This window comes from Euprymna scolopes, chromosome 26 (genome assembly GCF_053919585.1).
Source record: "Euprymna scolopes isolate OS-2025 chromosome 26, ASM5391958v1, whole genome shotgun sequence".
NCBI classification, from domain to species: domain Eukaryota; kingdom Metazoa; phylum Mollusca; class Cephalopoda; order Sepiida; family Sepiolidae; genus Euprymna; species Euprymna scolopes.
Genome location: NC_136507.1, coordinates 106,152,352 through 106,169,337, shown reverse-complemented (window position 1 = coordinate 106,169,337; position 16,986 = coordinate 106,152,352). Strand labels below are relative to the sequence as shown.

Here is a 16,986-nt window from a genome sequence, read left to right as displayed (position 1 = left end):
GATGATATTTTCTTTCTTGTTGAAGAGATGTGTGTATTGTGGGTGGAGGGTACATTGGTATGCAGGATTTGTTGGACATGATACCAGCTTTAGGTAATATTGTAGCGCTAACTTCTGTCGTCTCAGAATCAGTGGAGGCTCATGGGCCTCTATATAGAGGCTTTCTACTGGAGAAGTTCTAAATGCTCCCAAGGCTAATCTTAATCCTTGATGATGGATTGTATTTAGTTCTTTTATGTAGGACTTCCTTGCTGCTCCATAGATGAAGCATCCATAGTCCATTTTAGATCTGATTAGAGTTTGGTATAATTTCAATAATGTGACTTTGTCTGCACCCCAATCGGTGTGTGCTAGGACTTTGATCAATTGCATTGTCTTTTGGCATTTTGCTTTTAAATATTTTATATGTGGTATGAAGTTCAATTTTTTATCGAATATAATACCTAAATATTTATGTTGGTCGGTGAGTGGGATGTTCTTGTTATCCAGTTTCAGGTTGGGGTCGTGGTGGAATTTTCGTAATTTGCAAAAGTGGATGCATTTAGTTTTTTCCTCTGAGAATGTAAATCCATTTTCTATGGCCCATTTGTTTATTTTATTCAGACAAAGTTGTAGTTTGCGTTCGGCTGTTTGTATGTATTTTGATTGGTAGTATATAAGTAGGTCGTCCACGTATAGGGCGTTTTCAATTCCTGGGTCTATGGTTTTTATGATATTGTTTATTTTAATGTTGAAGAGGGTGACAGACAGGATACTGCCTTGGGGGACCCCCATTTCTTGATCTTTTTGGACTGAATAAGTGTTGTCCATCCGTACTTGGAAGTTTCTATTTGTTAAGAAATTTCTGATAATTTCTGGCATTCTACCCCTAAGTCCTAGTTCATACAGGTCTTTTTGGATTCCATATTTCCAAGCGGTGTCATACGCCTTTTGCATGTCAAAAAAAATTGCTATTAGATGTTCTTTTTTTGCAAATGCTTCTCTTATGCGTGTTTCCAGTTTTATTAAGTGATCGGTGGGGCTTCTATTTTTCCTGAAACCCGACTGGCTTTCTGTAATTAGATTTTTGCTTTCCAAGTACCAATTTAATCTTTCGTTAATCATTCTTTCAAAAGTTTTGCACCAACAACTAGTTAGTGCAATGGGTCGGTAGTTTGTTGGGTTTGTATGATCTTTTTTTGGTTTGGGTATTGGGATTACTGTTGCCTGCTTCCAGTTTTTTGGAATGTTGTTAGTTATCCATATCTCATTGTAAATTTGTAATAAGTAGTCTAGTGATGGTTTTGGTAGTTTTTTGAGGAATTGATAATGGATCTCGTCGGGGCCGACTGCTGTATCAGGAGATTTGTTTATTGCCTCCTCTAGTTCTGCACTGTTGAATAATTGATTGTAGTTTTCTTCATTTTTTGATTTAAAGTTTATTTTTATTTTTTCTTCATTTTTCTTTATAGTTTGGAATTTTTTATTTTGGTTTTTTGATGATGAGTTCATTGAGAATTGTTCTGCTAATTTATTTGCGATATTTTGTTTGTCGGTAATCTTCGTGTTGTCGCATATAAGGTGTTTAATAGGGTTCTTTGTATTTTTTCCTGCTATTTTTCTGACCATCTCCCATACTTTTTTGGGTTTTGTGTTTTGATTAATTTTTGTTACATAGTCTTTCCACGTGTTCCGTTTTGATTCTTTGATAGTTTTCCGTGCTTTGGCTTTGCTGTTTTTATAGGTGTTCAAATTTTCTTTCGTTGGACTGTTTTTGAATTTTCTTAGGTTTGCACGTCTGGCTCTTATAGCTTCTTTGCATTCTTTATTGTACCAGGGTTTGTTATATTTTGTAGTAGTGGAACTTTTTGGTACGTTCTCCTCGGCTATTGTGAGTAGGGTGTTGCTGAAATATGTGATGTGTTCTAAGTTAGGATTCGCTTCAGGTATTAATCTGTGTTGACATGTATTTTGGAAATTTTCCCAATTTGCCTTTTGTAAATTCCAGCGGGGTGTTTTGTCTTCTAGCTTGGGATTCTCGTTTTCTATTATGATTGGGAAGTGGTCACTTCCGCATGTATCCTTATGTGTTCTCCAGCTATAATCCATGTATATAGTTGGGTCACATAGTGTTATATCGATTGCTGATAGTGTTCCCGTTGGTGGGTGCATATATGTATTCTCTTTGTTGTTGAGTAGGCATAGATCATTTTGGTTAATTATTTTTTCTATGGTTTGGCCTCTTTTGTTGTTTTTTTTACTGCCCCACCATATATTGTGACTATTGAAGTCTCCCAAGAGTAGAAAAGGTTTAGGTAGTTGTTTGATTATATTGTTAAATTCTGTTTCGTTTATTGTTTCGTTTGGTGGTATATAGAGTGAACACAGGGTTACTGTTTTGTGTAGTGTTGCAGTTATTGCAACAGCTTGCATATTTGTTTTTAAGTTCACTGTGCTGTGTGGAATGTTTTCGTTTATCAGTATTGATGATCCACCGGTGGCTTTGCATGATAATTTGTTTATGTGGTTGTATATTGAGTAGTGTTTTATGTTGATTTTGTCATTTTCTTTTAAGTGTGTTTCCTGTAGGCAAATTATTGCAGGACATAAGGATTTGATAAGTATTTGTATTTCTTCGATATTAATTTTTAATCCTCTTATGTTCCACTGTAGGATTTTGTTAGTCATGGTTTATATTTTCTTTCTTTTGTTTTGGGTTGTTGGATTCCTCAATCTCCATGACTTCATGGCTTTCGAGGGTTTTTTCTTTTTTTTGTTTGGATCTGGACGTTGATCTGGGTCTTGCTTGGGATGTTGCTGTTTTGGGTTCTTGCTCATTTTTTCCCTCTTGATTGCTTGTGTTTGGTTTCTTTTTTTTTTCCAGGGTGTTTTCGGTTTCCATTTTTCCTAGAATTTGGAATCTATTTTGAATGTCTACTGTTTGGTTTTCTTCTTTTCTGGTTCCTTTGCGGAGGGTACTAGGCGAGTGTTCTTTTGATTTTGGGATGTTTTCGGTTTGTGTGGGTTTTTTGTTAGAGGATTGTGTTTGGTTTTTTGGATCTGGTGAGATTTTACTCTCAATTGTTTGATAGTTATTTCCAAGTACAGCTGGAGTTGACGGCAGTTGCCGTAAGGTGGCCCTCAATGTCTCAACTAGTTCACAAAGTGATTTTATGAGGGTAGAGATTTCCTTTAGTTCAGTGTTTTCTATTGTTTTTAATTGATTTTTGGTTGCACCTGTGTATGATCTAGTTGGTTCTGTTGTGGTGGTCGTTTCAATAATTTTCCTGGCTTCAGGAAAACTTATGTTTTTGGTATATTTGAGTTCATTTATTTTTTTTTCTTTGATCCAGTTTTGGCAGAGCGATGAGTATGCTGGATGGTTCTCTCCACAGTTTGGGCATTTTATATTTCCTTGGCATTCTGTTTCCTGGTGTTCGTTACTGCTACACTTTGGACATACTGCTTTCCTGGTGCAGTATTCTTTGAAGTGGCCAAATTTTTGGCAGTTTAGGCAGCGAAGTGGTCTGGGGATATATGTTTCTACTTTAATGTTAATATATCCAATCTTGAGTTCAGTTGGTGGAGTAGGAGTATTAAAAGTTAATATGTATGTGTTGGTATTAATTGTTTGTCCGTTTCTTTTTATTGTAATTCTTTTAGTATCTATAACTTTTTGATTTTTTAGGTTTGTTTTTATTTCATCTAGAGAGCAGGTGTTTAGTTCTGGACATCTGATGACTCCCTTTGAGGTGTTAAGGGTTTTGTGAGGGTAGGCATTGATGTTTATATCATGGAACTTTGTCCATGTTAAAATTTCTTCGGCACTACTTTTAGTAGTTACTTGTATAAGTAAAGTTCCATTTTTTAATTTTTTTATTTGTTTTGTGTTCAGATTTTTGTTGATAATTCTTTCGATTTTGAATGGGGACATTTTTGTCATTGTGTGTTATCTTGCGATTCCAAGATTATATACTCCGGAAAGTGTGTGTTTTCATCTTCATCGCTTTCTGGATGGGGCCTTTTAATTTTTTTGGAAGCCATAGAATATTTTTTGTTTTTTCATCATCCTTGCTCCCCACCCTCCTCGGAGCCCTAAATTGGGAGATGGTTGGGGGGAAACCCATTCGCCCAAGCATCTCAGGGATACAATGATGATATACTCAAACAGTGAGTATAGCTGCTTATGACGATTTTTTTTCATTTCCTTGGACCCAGCAAGGTGTAGAAAGAGGTAGTTGTCAATAGCATCAGTTTTCACCATCTGATTGGCCCTTGCCATCGCCTTCTAATGATAGTATGTGTGTGTGTTTTTTTTTTTTTTATATGAGTATGTGTTTGTGTTTCTCTTTATGGGGGTTTACTATTATTAGGGACTGTCATGACTAGCCGGTTGGTCGGGTCGAGCCTGCCCGACCGCCCGTCTAGCCGAAGTAAGGGCCAAAGTGGAGTGTTGCTAAATCACGGCCATTTGGTTCCAAGGTCGTGAGTTGCTCAGCCACCAGGATCCCGTTCTAAGGCATTACGGGTCGCCACCTACGGCCAACAGGTGGCCCCATTGAGGGACTTTTACTCTCTGCAGGGGGGCAGTCGGTGTATTCTGATACTCCACCAACAGGGTCTGGGAGGGGGGGGGGATTAAAAAAAGGGGGGGGGCTGTTGTTTTTGTTTTTGCAGAACAAAATTAATTTTTACAAAAAAAGATCAGAAAACAAAAAACATCAATGTAGGTGCATTTCGTCTCAGGAAGCCAAAAGACAGCCTGATCTGGTAGCACCAGGCATATCAGTACAGCCAGGGAAGCAGGCAACAGGAAGGGAATTCCAAAGTCTAGCTGTTCGAGGTAAGAAACTATTAGAATAGAAAGCTTTCTTGCATTTATGGACAGCAACAGTGAAGGGGTGAGATCTTATTGCTAAGCGGGTTTGTCGGGGATATGTACGTCGAGGGGGTACAAGTGAAACGAGTTCATCAGAACACATTCCATTAAAATATTTGTAAAACAGACACAGCGATGCAATATTGCGGCGATGGGGCAGGGGCTGGAGCTTAGTTGATAAAGTGGGGCCGATTAGGACTGACGACTTTCTTGGAGAGGGAGAGACTAGTGATAAATGCACCATTCTTTTAAACATCAAGGTTTCTTTTTTTAGAGGGGAAGAGTTTTTAAAAAATATAATAAACAACCTTTAAACAATATATATGTACATCTTTATAAATATAATGATAAATAATAATTTTTTAATATCTACAGACACATGTTTCATCCTTCTGGAATCATCAGTGCAGGAAGTCATGTACATGAATATATAAGCATGTATTTTATTTCAACTCAAGTTTACACGTGTAATTTATTCTAATCTACTAAACATCACACTTTCGATCTAAGGGAATGTTAATTTAGATGTTTTTTCTTTTTCTTTCAATGATAAACGTACGAGCGTATTTAATGTTAGCTTTGTAAATTAATTTTTGGGTTTGTATTACTGTACACATAGATAAGAAAAAGTTGTCAAAAAACAAAAATAAATGTTATAAAAGCAAGATAAGTTACTTTTCTACGTAACTGGGTAATTTTTTAGTGATTTTATTTAATGTAAGATGTTTATTCAGATCGAAAAACATACAGTGTTTACCGATGTATTGGAAAATTTAAAATGGCACCGGACTCTCTGCTGAACATGGTAAGTTTGGGAAAATGAGTTAAAAATGAAAAAAATATACAAAATACTGTTTAGAAACTTGCTCAATGACATTGGCTAACATATATTCGGTATAAATTCATTTACAAACCCTAATTTTTTTTTAAGGTGGAGATCTGAAATTAAGTTGACCATTTTATTTGATTAATACATTTATTTCTTTCCAACAATAATTTACAAGTGTATTTAACTTAGGTTCTAAATTTATCCTTTATATTATTAGTGTTATGACCTTGTTTAATGTCATGTCTATTATAATAGTAACAAAATGGTATTAGTGTTAATAACACTATCGTCATGTTGCAATAATAAACATATCAAAAAATCATGAAAAATGATAAGGCAGAAAATCAATTATTAATGAAAATAATTTTCGAAGACAATCAGTGAAAATTGAGTTTTACTTAAAAAAAATCCAAACCGGAGAATTTGAATCATAACAGAACACCATTAACCCATCTATGGAGTATTGTCGTCACATCTGGGTTGGTGCACCAGCCATTCGCCTCTTCCTCTTAGACAATATTCAAAAATAAAGAAAAGTTTCTAACATAATCAGTCTCACACTGTCTACTCAGCTTCAACCCCTGTCCCATCATCTCAATGTTGCATCCCTGTGCTTGTTTTATAAGTACTGCGATGGAATGTGTACGTACGGACTTGCTGCACTTGTGCCCCCCCCTCCTCAATGTAAATATTCCTGACCAACCCGACAAGTAGCAAAATCCCGCCCCTTCACTGTAGAGGTCTCCAGATGCCAGAAAGCTTTCTGCTCTAACAGCTTCTTTCCTCAAACAGCTTTGGAATTCCCTCCCTGCTTCTAGTTCCTCCAACTGTACCAACATGCAGAAATTTAAATGTAAACAAACATCCTTCTACACAACTCCCCACTAAAGATACCCCCATTAATCTGGCCCTAATTAGCGTCTCAGTAGCAATGTTATATAGTCACCAAAAAAAAAAAAACATGTTATATGTATACGTGTGCTAAACTGGCCAAAGACTTTCAGTTTTCAGAAAATAATTATCTCCCTTATTATGATTCGAAATATTCAATTTAGATCTTTTTTTTTTAAGCAAAACTCAATTTTTGCTAATTGTCTTCGAAAACTGTTTTCATTAATAATTAATTTTCTACCTTATCGTTTTTCATAATCTTTGGATATGTTCATTATTGCAACACGACAATTAAGTAGATGACATTAGTTTTACTTGAAATTCAATATTTGGATTTTTGGATTTCACTGTTGTAACGAAAAAGCACCAAAATGTTTTAATTTTGATTTATAAAAATATTGAATTTTAATTGCGCAGTTGGTTTGAAACGATTATTCATGATGTTTGGTTTCATGACATATCATCCCTTTATTATATATATCATTATTATTATTATTATATATATATATTCTTATTATTTATATCATTATTATATATCATTATTATTATATATCATTGTTATCATTATATATATCATTATTATTATATATATATCATTATTATTATTATTATTATACCATTATTATTATTATTATTATTATTATTATTATACCATTATTATTATTATTATTATTATTATTATTATATATATCATTATTATTATTATATATATCATTATTATTATTATTTATACCATCAAAGATTCATGGTGTTTAGTTTTTTTTTTTTTTTTTTTTTTTTTATTCAATTTTCACCCCAAACAAGGCACAGTGCCACTTTGAAGCAGGGGGCTACTATAAGGGAATTAATTAGCGGGGTCATTATGAAGGGAGAAGAGTAGAAAGATGTTTGTTAACATTACACTTGAACTTCTGCATATCATTGCAGTTGGGAAAGCAGAATCCCGGAAGGGAGTTCCAAAGACCCGCAGTTCTGGGGAAGAAACTATTGGAGTAAAAGGCTTTCTTGCACCTAGGGATCTCCACTGTAAAGGGATGAGACTTAGTAGCTTGTCGGGTTTGTCGGGGGTAGTTACGTCGGGGAGGTACAAGTGTTTGCAGTTCGTCAGAGCATTCACCATTAAAGTATTTGTAGAACAGGCAGAGGGATGCAACATCTCGTCGATGGGACAGAGGTTGAAGCCCAGATGACAGTTCAGGACCTATCAGGTTTGCGACTCTTTTTTGAACCCTGTCCAGGAGCGAGAGACAAGCAGCAGATGCACCAGCCCAGATGTGACAACAGTACTCCATACATGGGCGAATGGTTGCCTTATAGAGGTATAGGATACTGGCAGGCGTAAGTAGTTTTCTAGCACGGTAGAGGGAGCCAACCTTCCTTGCAGCAGCCTTGGCAATGCTCTCAATGTATCTATTCCAGTTCATATTCCCTGTAAACGTTAGGCCGAGGAGTTTAAAAGAAGTACTTTCAGGCAATGTGTTCTTGGCCATTGCTATTGGTGGTAGAGAAGGTTTCTTGTAGTTATTGAAGGAAACAAGCTTAGTCTTAGCAGCATTGAATGAGACCAACCATTTTTGTCCCCATTCCACTACGGATTGGAGGTCATCCTCTAGTGTTTCTGCCATTTTCTTGGATATGTGTTCATTTGTTTTCCCCTCATATCTGTTATAGAGAGTGGTGTCATCGGCAAATATACCCATCTCCGAAACAATATTATCAGGGAGGTCGTTTATGAATATCAGGAACAATAGAGGTCCAAGGATAGACCCCTGAGGCACTCCCGCATTTATGTCATATTGTTTGGATGTACGTCCGTCGAGGACAACTTTGATTTTTCTATTACTTAAGAAGGATTTAATTACGTTATGAATTCTTCCAGTGATTCCATATGATCTAATTTTCCTTAGAAGACCATCGTGCCATACCCTGTCAAAAGCCTTAGATATATCAAGGGCCACCGCTCTACCCTCCCCTGTTTTATCCAATGAACGGTATATACGTTCAGAAACTACAGTTAAGATATCTGCTGTTGAACGGGCTTGCCTGAATCCATATTGTTTGTCAGTCAAGAGTTTAGCAGCTGTTAGGTGCTGGACTAGGGCTTTATTAACTAAGGACTCAAATATTTTGGCGAAAAGCGGGAGGAGGCTAATGGGGCGATAATTTAGTGGGTCAGTTCTTTCACCAGAATTCTTGAAGACTGGTACCACAGAGGCGGTTTTCCAGCAGTCGGGAAAACAAGATTCGTTAAGGCATTTATTGTAAAGTTTGGACAGAACTGGAGCAACCTCGGCAGAGCATTTTTTTAATAGCACAGCCGGGATGAGATCTGGTCCACATGCTTTAGAGGTGTCTAGGTTTTTTATAATAGCATGTACCTGAGAAGGGGTGATTTTCAAGTCGTCAAGTGTGGCGTCTGTTCGCAGAGGAAAATCAGGGAGTGAGTGGTGTACCGAGTTCAGTGTGGAGTTTGAGGCAAACCGACTGGCAAGCAGATTAGCCTTGTCAGTTGCCGTGCAAGCAACCTCATGATTGTTTGTTAGTGGGGGAATAATTGACTGTCCATTATTAACTACGCTGTTGTAGATTTTCCAAAAATCCCGGGTTCCTAATTTCTGTGCTTCGATGCGCTTTCTGGTGGTTTCAGAGTAATCTGACTTAGCTGTGTCTATCACTCTCTTACAATTATTTCTAGCTTCTATAAACTTCTGTTTATTTGAGCTGGACTTATGTCGGTTGAATCTGCGGAACGCATGCTGCCTTTGACAAATGGCAGCTGCACAAGCAGAAGTAAACCATTGGGGGGAGTGGGGCTTGCTATAGTATTTCCGTGCGGGAACATGTGCTTCAATAGCAGTTTTGAACCATTCAGTTGTCTCATTTGCACACTGTTCCGCTGGAAGAGTAAAGATATTTTGCCATGGGGCATCTCTGATGAGCTCCCTGATGGCTTCCCAATCAGCCTTTTTGTAATACCTCGTTGTTTTGAGTAGTGGGTCTTCAGTTTTAGGGCGAGAATTTAGGCTGATTTCTACCATTATCACAGCGTGATCAGCATTCCCGAGTGGGCTATGGGCATTTGTTGTACAGTCATTGGGAACTGTTGTCAGAAAGAGATCTAGAAGTGAGGCATGTTGATCGTGCTGGTCTGGGAAACGTGTCGGAAATGTAACCATCTGAGATAGGGAATGAGATATAGAGAAGCTATATGTGGCGCTACCAGCTACGTCTGTGTGATTTGAGAATCCTAGCCAGTTACTGTGGTGGACATTGAAGTTCAACAAGACTTGAAAAATCTAGTCCCTTTCTATATCTATTTTATTTCTATCTTTTTTTTCAATTTTTTTCAGTGGATTATTATTGACTGGACACTAGTCTACCGGATTATAAAAATAAAAAAAAATGAAAAAAGTCAATATTTAAATATTTGTAGGGGGTGCTCAGTTTCTAATGTAACATTAAATAACCCATTTTAGAACTACTCAACGTTTTTTAGACCAAATTTTGCAAATTTAGCCTTTTTTTTTTTTTTTTTTTTTTAATTAGTTTTGCCTTTTTGGAAATTATTTTAAAAAGTGAAATTCAAAAAAAGGCTAAACTAAATTTTAAAAGGTTAAACCTGCAAAATTGTCGCTAAAAACATTGACTTGTTCTAAACTGGGTGATCGATTTACTAGACGGTTGTATCAGAAACTGAGCAACCCTACAAATATTTAAATATTGACTTTTTTTATAATTTTTTTCTTTTTTGATAATCTGGTAGACTAGTGCCCATTCGATAATAATCCACTGAAAAAATTGAAAAAAAAGATGAAAATAAAAAAATAGGGAGTGCAAGATTCTTCACGTCCGCCAACAGTTCTACAAATGTTAAAGAAGACGAATGTAGTTTTGTAAAAAAAAAAAGTTTACCTTGAGGCTGGAAATTGCACACTGAGCAACTTTCATCGCTTGTTCACCACTGTCGACGTCATTAGAGTGTGGATCTTGTCTATGGCTTTGAATTGCTGTGGTTGTAGCTCTCCTGAGGATAGTATCACGATCTGTTGTGGCGGGCATACGAAGACGGATTTCAGATATTATCTTATCTTTCTCGATGAGAGCCTTTTCAGCTTCTCGTAGTGCGGATTCGAGTTTTTTTGTTTGCTGGAAAGCAGAAGTAAATTTAAGAAACTTGTGAAAAACAAAACATTATTTACAAAAAGAAAATATTAAAAACAATTGCAATGTACTGAATAGGTTTGTACAGTGGCATATCAACCTTTTCAAATCTCTTCATACCAATAATAAGAATAAAGCCTAGGTATCTTTTACAATTGACAACAGAATGAAAAAGTGGATAAAAGCGAATATATAAATTAATATTACCAAAGGCAAGTTAAATTACTCTTCTACCTACCTTGATAAGTTTTTGGAAAGCAGAAATAAATTTAGGAAACTTTTAAAAAAGGAAACATTTATTATTTTGGAAAAGAAAATATTAAATAACAATTGTAATTGAACAGGAGTCGTTTGTTGGGTACAGTGGCAGATCTCTTAATGCCATATCTGTTTATGTCACGTGATGGCTTTCAGAGTTGCGTTAAATTTCTTTTTTTTATGGAAACTGCTCCGGACAAGTTCTGAAGCTACTTGATGTAAGGAGCTAACAAAAATGAAAGATGATTATCACAAAGACATACAATGCCTATTAACCCTTGAAAAGATCAAGGTTATAGGCAGGAGGAAAACAGTCAGCAGGAAGAAGGTTCTACAAGCTTGCAGTTTTTGGAAAGAACGTACTAGAATAAGAAAGCATCTTTCAATCCCCAAGTGGAAGAATAAGTAAGAAGTAATTAATTTTAGCCTAGTTAGTCTCTCCCCCTCGTGAACAAACTTTCTCTTCCCAATAAAACCTTTGAAACCCCAGCAAGTCTCCATTGTATTTCCATGCAAGAATAGATTCATCTTAAGTTAAACAGAAGCTCATCAATCACAAGGGGATCAACTCATGGAAAAGCGACGATAGGAGAACAAAGACCAGCGACCGCACATGTATGTAAAAAGACTTTCTGATTGTTATATATTGGGACCCTATGTCAATAATTAGAGATTATGTTAACTAGTATGAATTTTGGCAAAAGTCATATTAGTACATGTCAGTATAATCTAGTGGCAAACAGAAATAGACACACATGCAGCTGGTGTGATTGAAGTGGGTGGGGTGGGGGAATCAAAGGTTAACTCCCTGGAAAAAACATGTTCAAAATGCAGATCTCTCCTCCAAACAGTAAACCTGCTGAATAAAACTCTGGAAAACCTCAGCAAGTCTCCACTTTTTCATGCATGAGTAAATTCATCTTAAGTTAAACAGAAGATCAACAACCACAAGGGGACCAGTGGCCCACTCATGGAAAAGCGACAACCAGAGAATGAAGACCAACAACCACGCACGTATGTGTTGGATAATCCAGGTGCCTGGGAATGACGTCAAAGAAATCAAAATGCGGGACATAGAACCCCTGGAGATTAAGTCAGTGAGAGTGACCGACATTTCAAGACAATGCGTGGTGGAATGCTTTGACATCATCTGTGCCAATAAAATAGAGGCAGCAGACAAAGAAAGAGAACGACGATACAGGAAAACTAAGTGACATATTTTTCTCAACTGCAAAACATGTCAACCTCCGTCACGCTTGCCATCACTAATGTCATAACTGTCAAACTGAAATCGAAAAGTTGTTTTGAATAAATAAAATATTTTATAACCAGCTGTGTGTGTTTATATTTTGCTGCCAAGTATATATATCAAGGCAATGGCAAAAGTTGATTTTTTAGAAATCATATTTTTTAGAAATCATATTTTTTAGAAAGTATATTTTTTAGAAATCATATTTTTTAGAAAGTATATTTTTTAGAAATCATATTTTTTAGAAAGTATATTTTTTAGAAATCATTTTTTAGAAAGTATATTTTTTAGAAATCATATTTTTTAGAAATCATATTTTTTAGAAAGTATATTTTTTAGAAATCATATTTTTTAGAAAGTATATTTTTTAGAAATCATATTTTTTAGAAATCATATGTTTTAGAAATCATATTTTTTAGAAAGTATATTTTTTAGAAATCATATTTTTTAGAAATCATATTTTTTAGAAATCATATTTTTTAGAAATCATATTTTTTAGAAATCATTTTTTAGAAATCATATTTTTTAGAAATCATATTTTTTAGAAATCATATTTTTTAGAAATCATATTTTTTAGAAATCATATTTTTTAGAAAGTATATTTTTTAGAAATCATATTTTTTAGAAATCATATTTTTTAGAAAGTATATTTTTTAGAAATCATATTTTTTAGAAATCATATTTTTTAGAAATCATATTTTTTAGAAAGTATATTTTTTAGAAATCATATTTTTTAGAAATCATATTTTTTAGAAATCATATTTTTTAGAAAGTATATTTTTTAGAAATCGTATTTTTTAGAAATCATATTTTTTAGAAAGTATATTTTTTAGAAATCATATTTTTTAGAAATCATATTTTTTAGAAAGTATATTTTTTAGAAATCATATTTTTTAGAAATCATATTTTTTAGAAATCATATTTTTTAGAAAGTATATTTTTTAGAAATCATATTTTTTAGAAATCATATTTTTTAGAAAGTATATTTTTTAGAAATCATATTTTTAAGAAATCATATTTTTTAGAAATCATATTTTTTAGAAATCATATTTTTTAGAAAGTATTTTTTTAGAAATCATATTTTTTAGAAATCATATTTTTTAGAAAGTATATTTTTTAGAAATCATATTTTTTAGAAATCATATTTTTTAGAAAGTATATTTTTAAGAAATCATATTTTTTAGAAATCATATTTTTTAGAAAGTATATTTTTTAGAAAGTATATTTTTTAGAAATCATATTTTTTAGAAATCATATTTTTTAGAAATCATATTTTTTAGAAATAATATTTTTAAGAAATCATATTTTTTAGAAAGTATATTTTTTAGAAATCATATTTTTTAGAAATCATATTTTTTAGAAAGTATATTTTTTAGAAATCATATTTTTTAGAAATCATATTTTTTAGAAATCATATTTTTTAGAAATTATATTTTTTAGAAAGTATATTTTTTAGAAATCATATTTTTTAGAAAGTATATTTTTTAGAAATCATATTTTTTAGAAAGTATATTTTTTAGAAATTATATTTTTTAGAAATCATATTTTTTAGAAAGTATATTTTTTAGAAATCATATTTTTTAGAAATCATATTTTTTAGAAATCATATCAACTGAAAAGCATATTTGACAGCCAAAGCGAATATACAACAGAAAAAAAGACTGTTTTGTTGCTTGTTACTTGATCGCTCACACATGAAAACTCACATGTGCAGACTTGAAAATATTATATGATTAAGGACCCCTCCTCCAAAAAAAAGTGGTCAATCAGAAAATAAAAATTTGGAGTGGTACAAAAGATCAAAATTCTTACTTGTTTTAATACTTGCGATTCTGCTTGAGTATCGGAAATTGTTTTCATATTTTGTTTAATTGTCGAAATGGCTTGTTCCAACTGAACAGCAACAGGTTCACTTGCATCGGGAATATTGCCAACAGTTTTACCAAACTAGCAAAAAAAACAACATAAATTAAAAAAAAAAAAAAACATAAAATAAAAAATTCAATTTTACTCAGTGTTGCTTCATAGTATTACTTGCAATAGCTTGATAAGATAGAGTCGACAGATCGATCTTTTGTTGTTTTAAACTAAAACAACAGTACTTACTTGTCATGTCGAAAATAGTAATATATCCAAAAATTATAAAAATTCATTGAGTAGAAAATTATTTTTAGTTAAGAGTAATTTTTTATGGAAAATTGGGGGAAATGACATTTCCCCTAGATGTAAACACCTTGAAGATTGCGAATACAGACATCATTATCTCCCTTTTCATTACAGTAATGGCGGATGTGTTGTTTTGGCCAATACTGATAGACTTTTTTTTACTAAAAACACAATAGCAGTTGTTTTACTTAATGAATTTTTGTAATTTTTGGATAAATTACTATTTCCAACATGACAATTAAGTAATGTTTTTGTTTAAAATGATATATTTTAAAAAACTGATTTGTCAACTCGATCTTAAAAAGCACTGCTTTATTTCCTTTTGTTAATGTTTTTCAAAAAAAGTTATGTTATTGGTGTCTGTACATTATAATCAGATGTTTTAAAATATCAAAGAAATGCATTTTAAGTAAAAACATTTTTCTTTTTTTAATTTTCTTCCTTTGACGATTGTAATGCTGGGTATGGGGCAGCCAAACGAGCTGCCAAAAATGCCCTGCTTTTTATTGAAACAAACCGAGAGCTCTTTTTAGTATCCTCGTTGTTCCCTTAAGTGTAATTGTCTGGATCTCTTTTGCACTTGGTTCACCAGGAATATTAGTTAGGTAGGACTTCAGGTTCTTCTTCATAAGCCCTGTAGCACCTATAATAACTGGTATGATTGATATCTCCCTGAGATTCTAGTTTCTTTTCATATCATACATGAGACCTTGATATTTGGTCTGTTTCTCCCTTTCAGCTCTATTTAGACCTCCATCATTAGGAACGATTAGGTAAGCACAGGCGATGTCAAAATTAGTAAAAATCTTAAAAATTACAATAAATGATTGAGTAGAAGATCAGCTTGAACAATTTTTTTACAAAAAATAAAGTTATTATCAAGCCACGATTTTCTTATTTAAAATAGCGAAAGTTAAATGAAGACAAGGGATATAACTCATACAGAAGTGATCGCAATAGAAAAACAGGCGAAACTACATTATTTGATAAATTCTTTTCTTATTTTTTAGTAAATAATTCAACCATCATGACAAAATTTTGAAGTGAGTTTTTACAGCTATATGCCCTTACTAATGCGAACCTGTTCAGAAGATTATTAGAAGAGATATGCAAATGGTGATGTGGATGTGTGGTGTAAGTTTCAGTGATTGGAAGTTATCAGAATAGTTGAGGAATCGATTACACATTCACAAACATAAAGGGTGGAAGAATAAAATTGTCACCCTAGAAAAGACGACATGATTCCATTTCCATTTGATGAAAACCGGATTTCTTTTTGTTGCAGACCATCTACTAGTTGTCCAGTTGTGTATAAATCCTAAGAATGATAGGAGCCTTCTATCATATCTGAAAATGGCATAATATTCAAGGAGCAAAATTGGAGATGCGCCGCTGTACAACTCATGCTCTCTACTGATTCAAGTTATGACAACAGGACCATTGCCAGCACCCTCAAAATGCATCGCTAGATTGGCACAAATAACAGGAACATGCCCAGGTGATGAAAACAAAATTTCTAGCCACAGTTATGGTCTTTGGTGTGGTTTCAAGTGAGGGCCACATCATGCCACCTCACATCTTCGAAGTCGGCTTGAAAGTCAACACCAAAGTGAGCCTGGATGTTTTGAAGAGTGTGGTAATCCTATGGTGCAATCAGGTGGCTGCTGTCAAAACCTAGGTGTGGTAGCAGGACTGGTCCCGGCTCACAAGTCCAAAGAGACCTGGGCTTGGCTTCAGAATGAGTGCTATGACCTTGTATCTTTCTCTCACTGACCTCTCTCTTTCTCCAATCTGAACCGACTGGACTTCGTTTGGTCATTCATTGAGAGCATCACCAACATAACCTCCCACAACACCAAAGTCAGCCTGATTGCCGCCATTCGCTGAGTATCTGCCAAGCTCCTGCCGACGCTTGCGGAAAAGTCTTAAAATAAAATGTTTTCTTTAGGGAAACATTTTTATTGCTCTACCTTGTAGATGTCAATGTTTTATGCCAAAATAGTTTGAGGTGATATGGACATGTCGAAAGGATGAATGAGGTAAATTCAGTCAGCAGATGTAGGTTTATTGAGGTTGATGGATTTAGAGGGAGGGTTAAATCATGTAAAACATGGAGTCGGTTAGTTAAGATGACCTTAGGAAACTTAGAAAGTTGAGATTATGATCAGGCCTTGCACAAGACCAAGAGGCCTGAAGAAGAGTCATTAGACAAAAACCATCCAACCCACGCTAAATGATGATGCTGAGAATTTCTTGTATTTTTTTTTTACTGAATCGTTTTTCATAATTTTTGGAATTTTTACTAATTTCGACATGAAACATAACTAAGTAATTGTATTTTTATTTAAAATGTATTTTAAAATGTATCTTAGATATCTGATTATCATGCACAAGTACCAAAAAATCAACTGCCATCTTTGATTGATTCAAGTTTAACTACATGAAAGTAACAGAAAAAATTTTGAAACAAAACTTAGTTTCAAAAGATTAAAACTCTACAGGTCGGTAGAAAATTAAATTTGAATGTGTTTGCTAAAAGGAAGTAACTCTGTACTGAGGCATACGTAAACATTA

General features: G+C 34.0%; 1 protein-coding gene across 3 annotated transcripts in view; it reads right to left on the bottom strand.

Annotated features, from left to right (window-relative positions):
• LOC145248347 (centrosomal protein of 290 kDa-like) overlaps positions 1–16,986 on the bottom strand; it is a 234,847-nt gene that overhangs the window by 92,932 nt on the left and 124,929 nt on the right. For all 3 annotated transcript variants that reach the window (XR_013863367.1, XM_080110263.1, XM_080110262.1), the window contains 2 exons: positions 14,059–14,193; positions 10,491–10,724 (listed from right to left, as the gene is read on the bottom strand). Coding sequence is in view for 2 of the 3 variants with exons in the window: in XM_080110263.1 (XP_079966389.1) it covers positions 10,491–10,724; positions 14,059–14,193 (369 nt within the window). In the remaining variant the exon portion in view is untranslated. The remainder of the gene's footprint in view (positions 1–10,490; positions 10,725–14,058; positions 14,194–16,986) is intronic.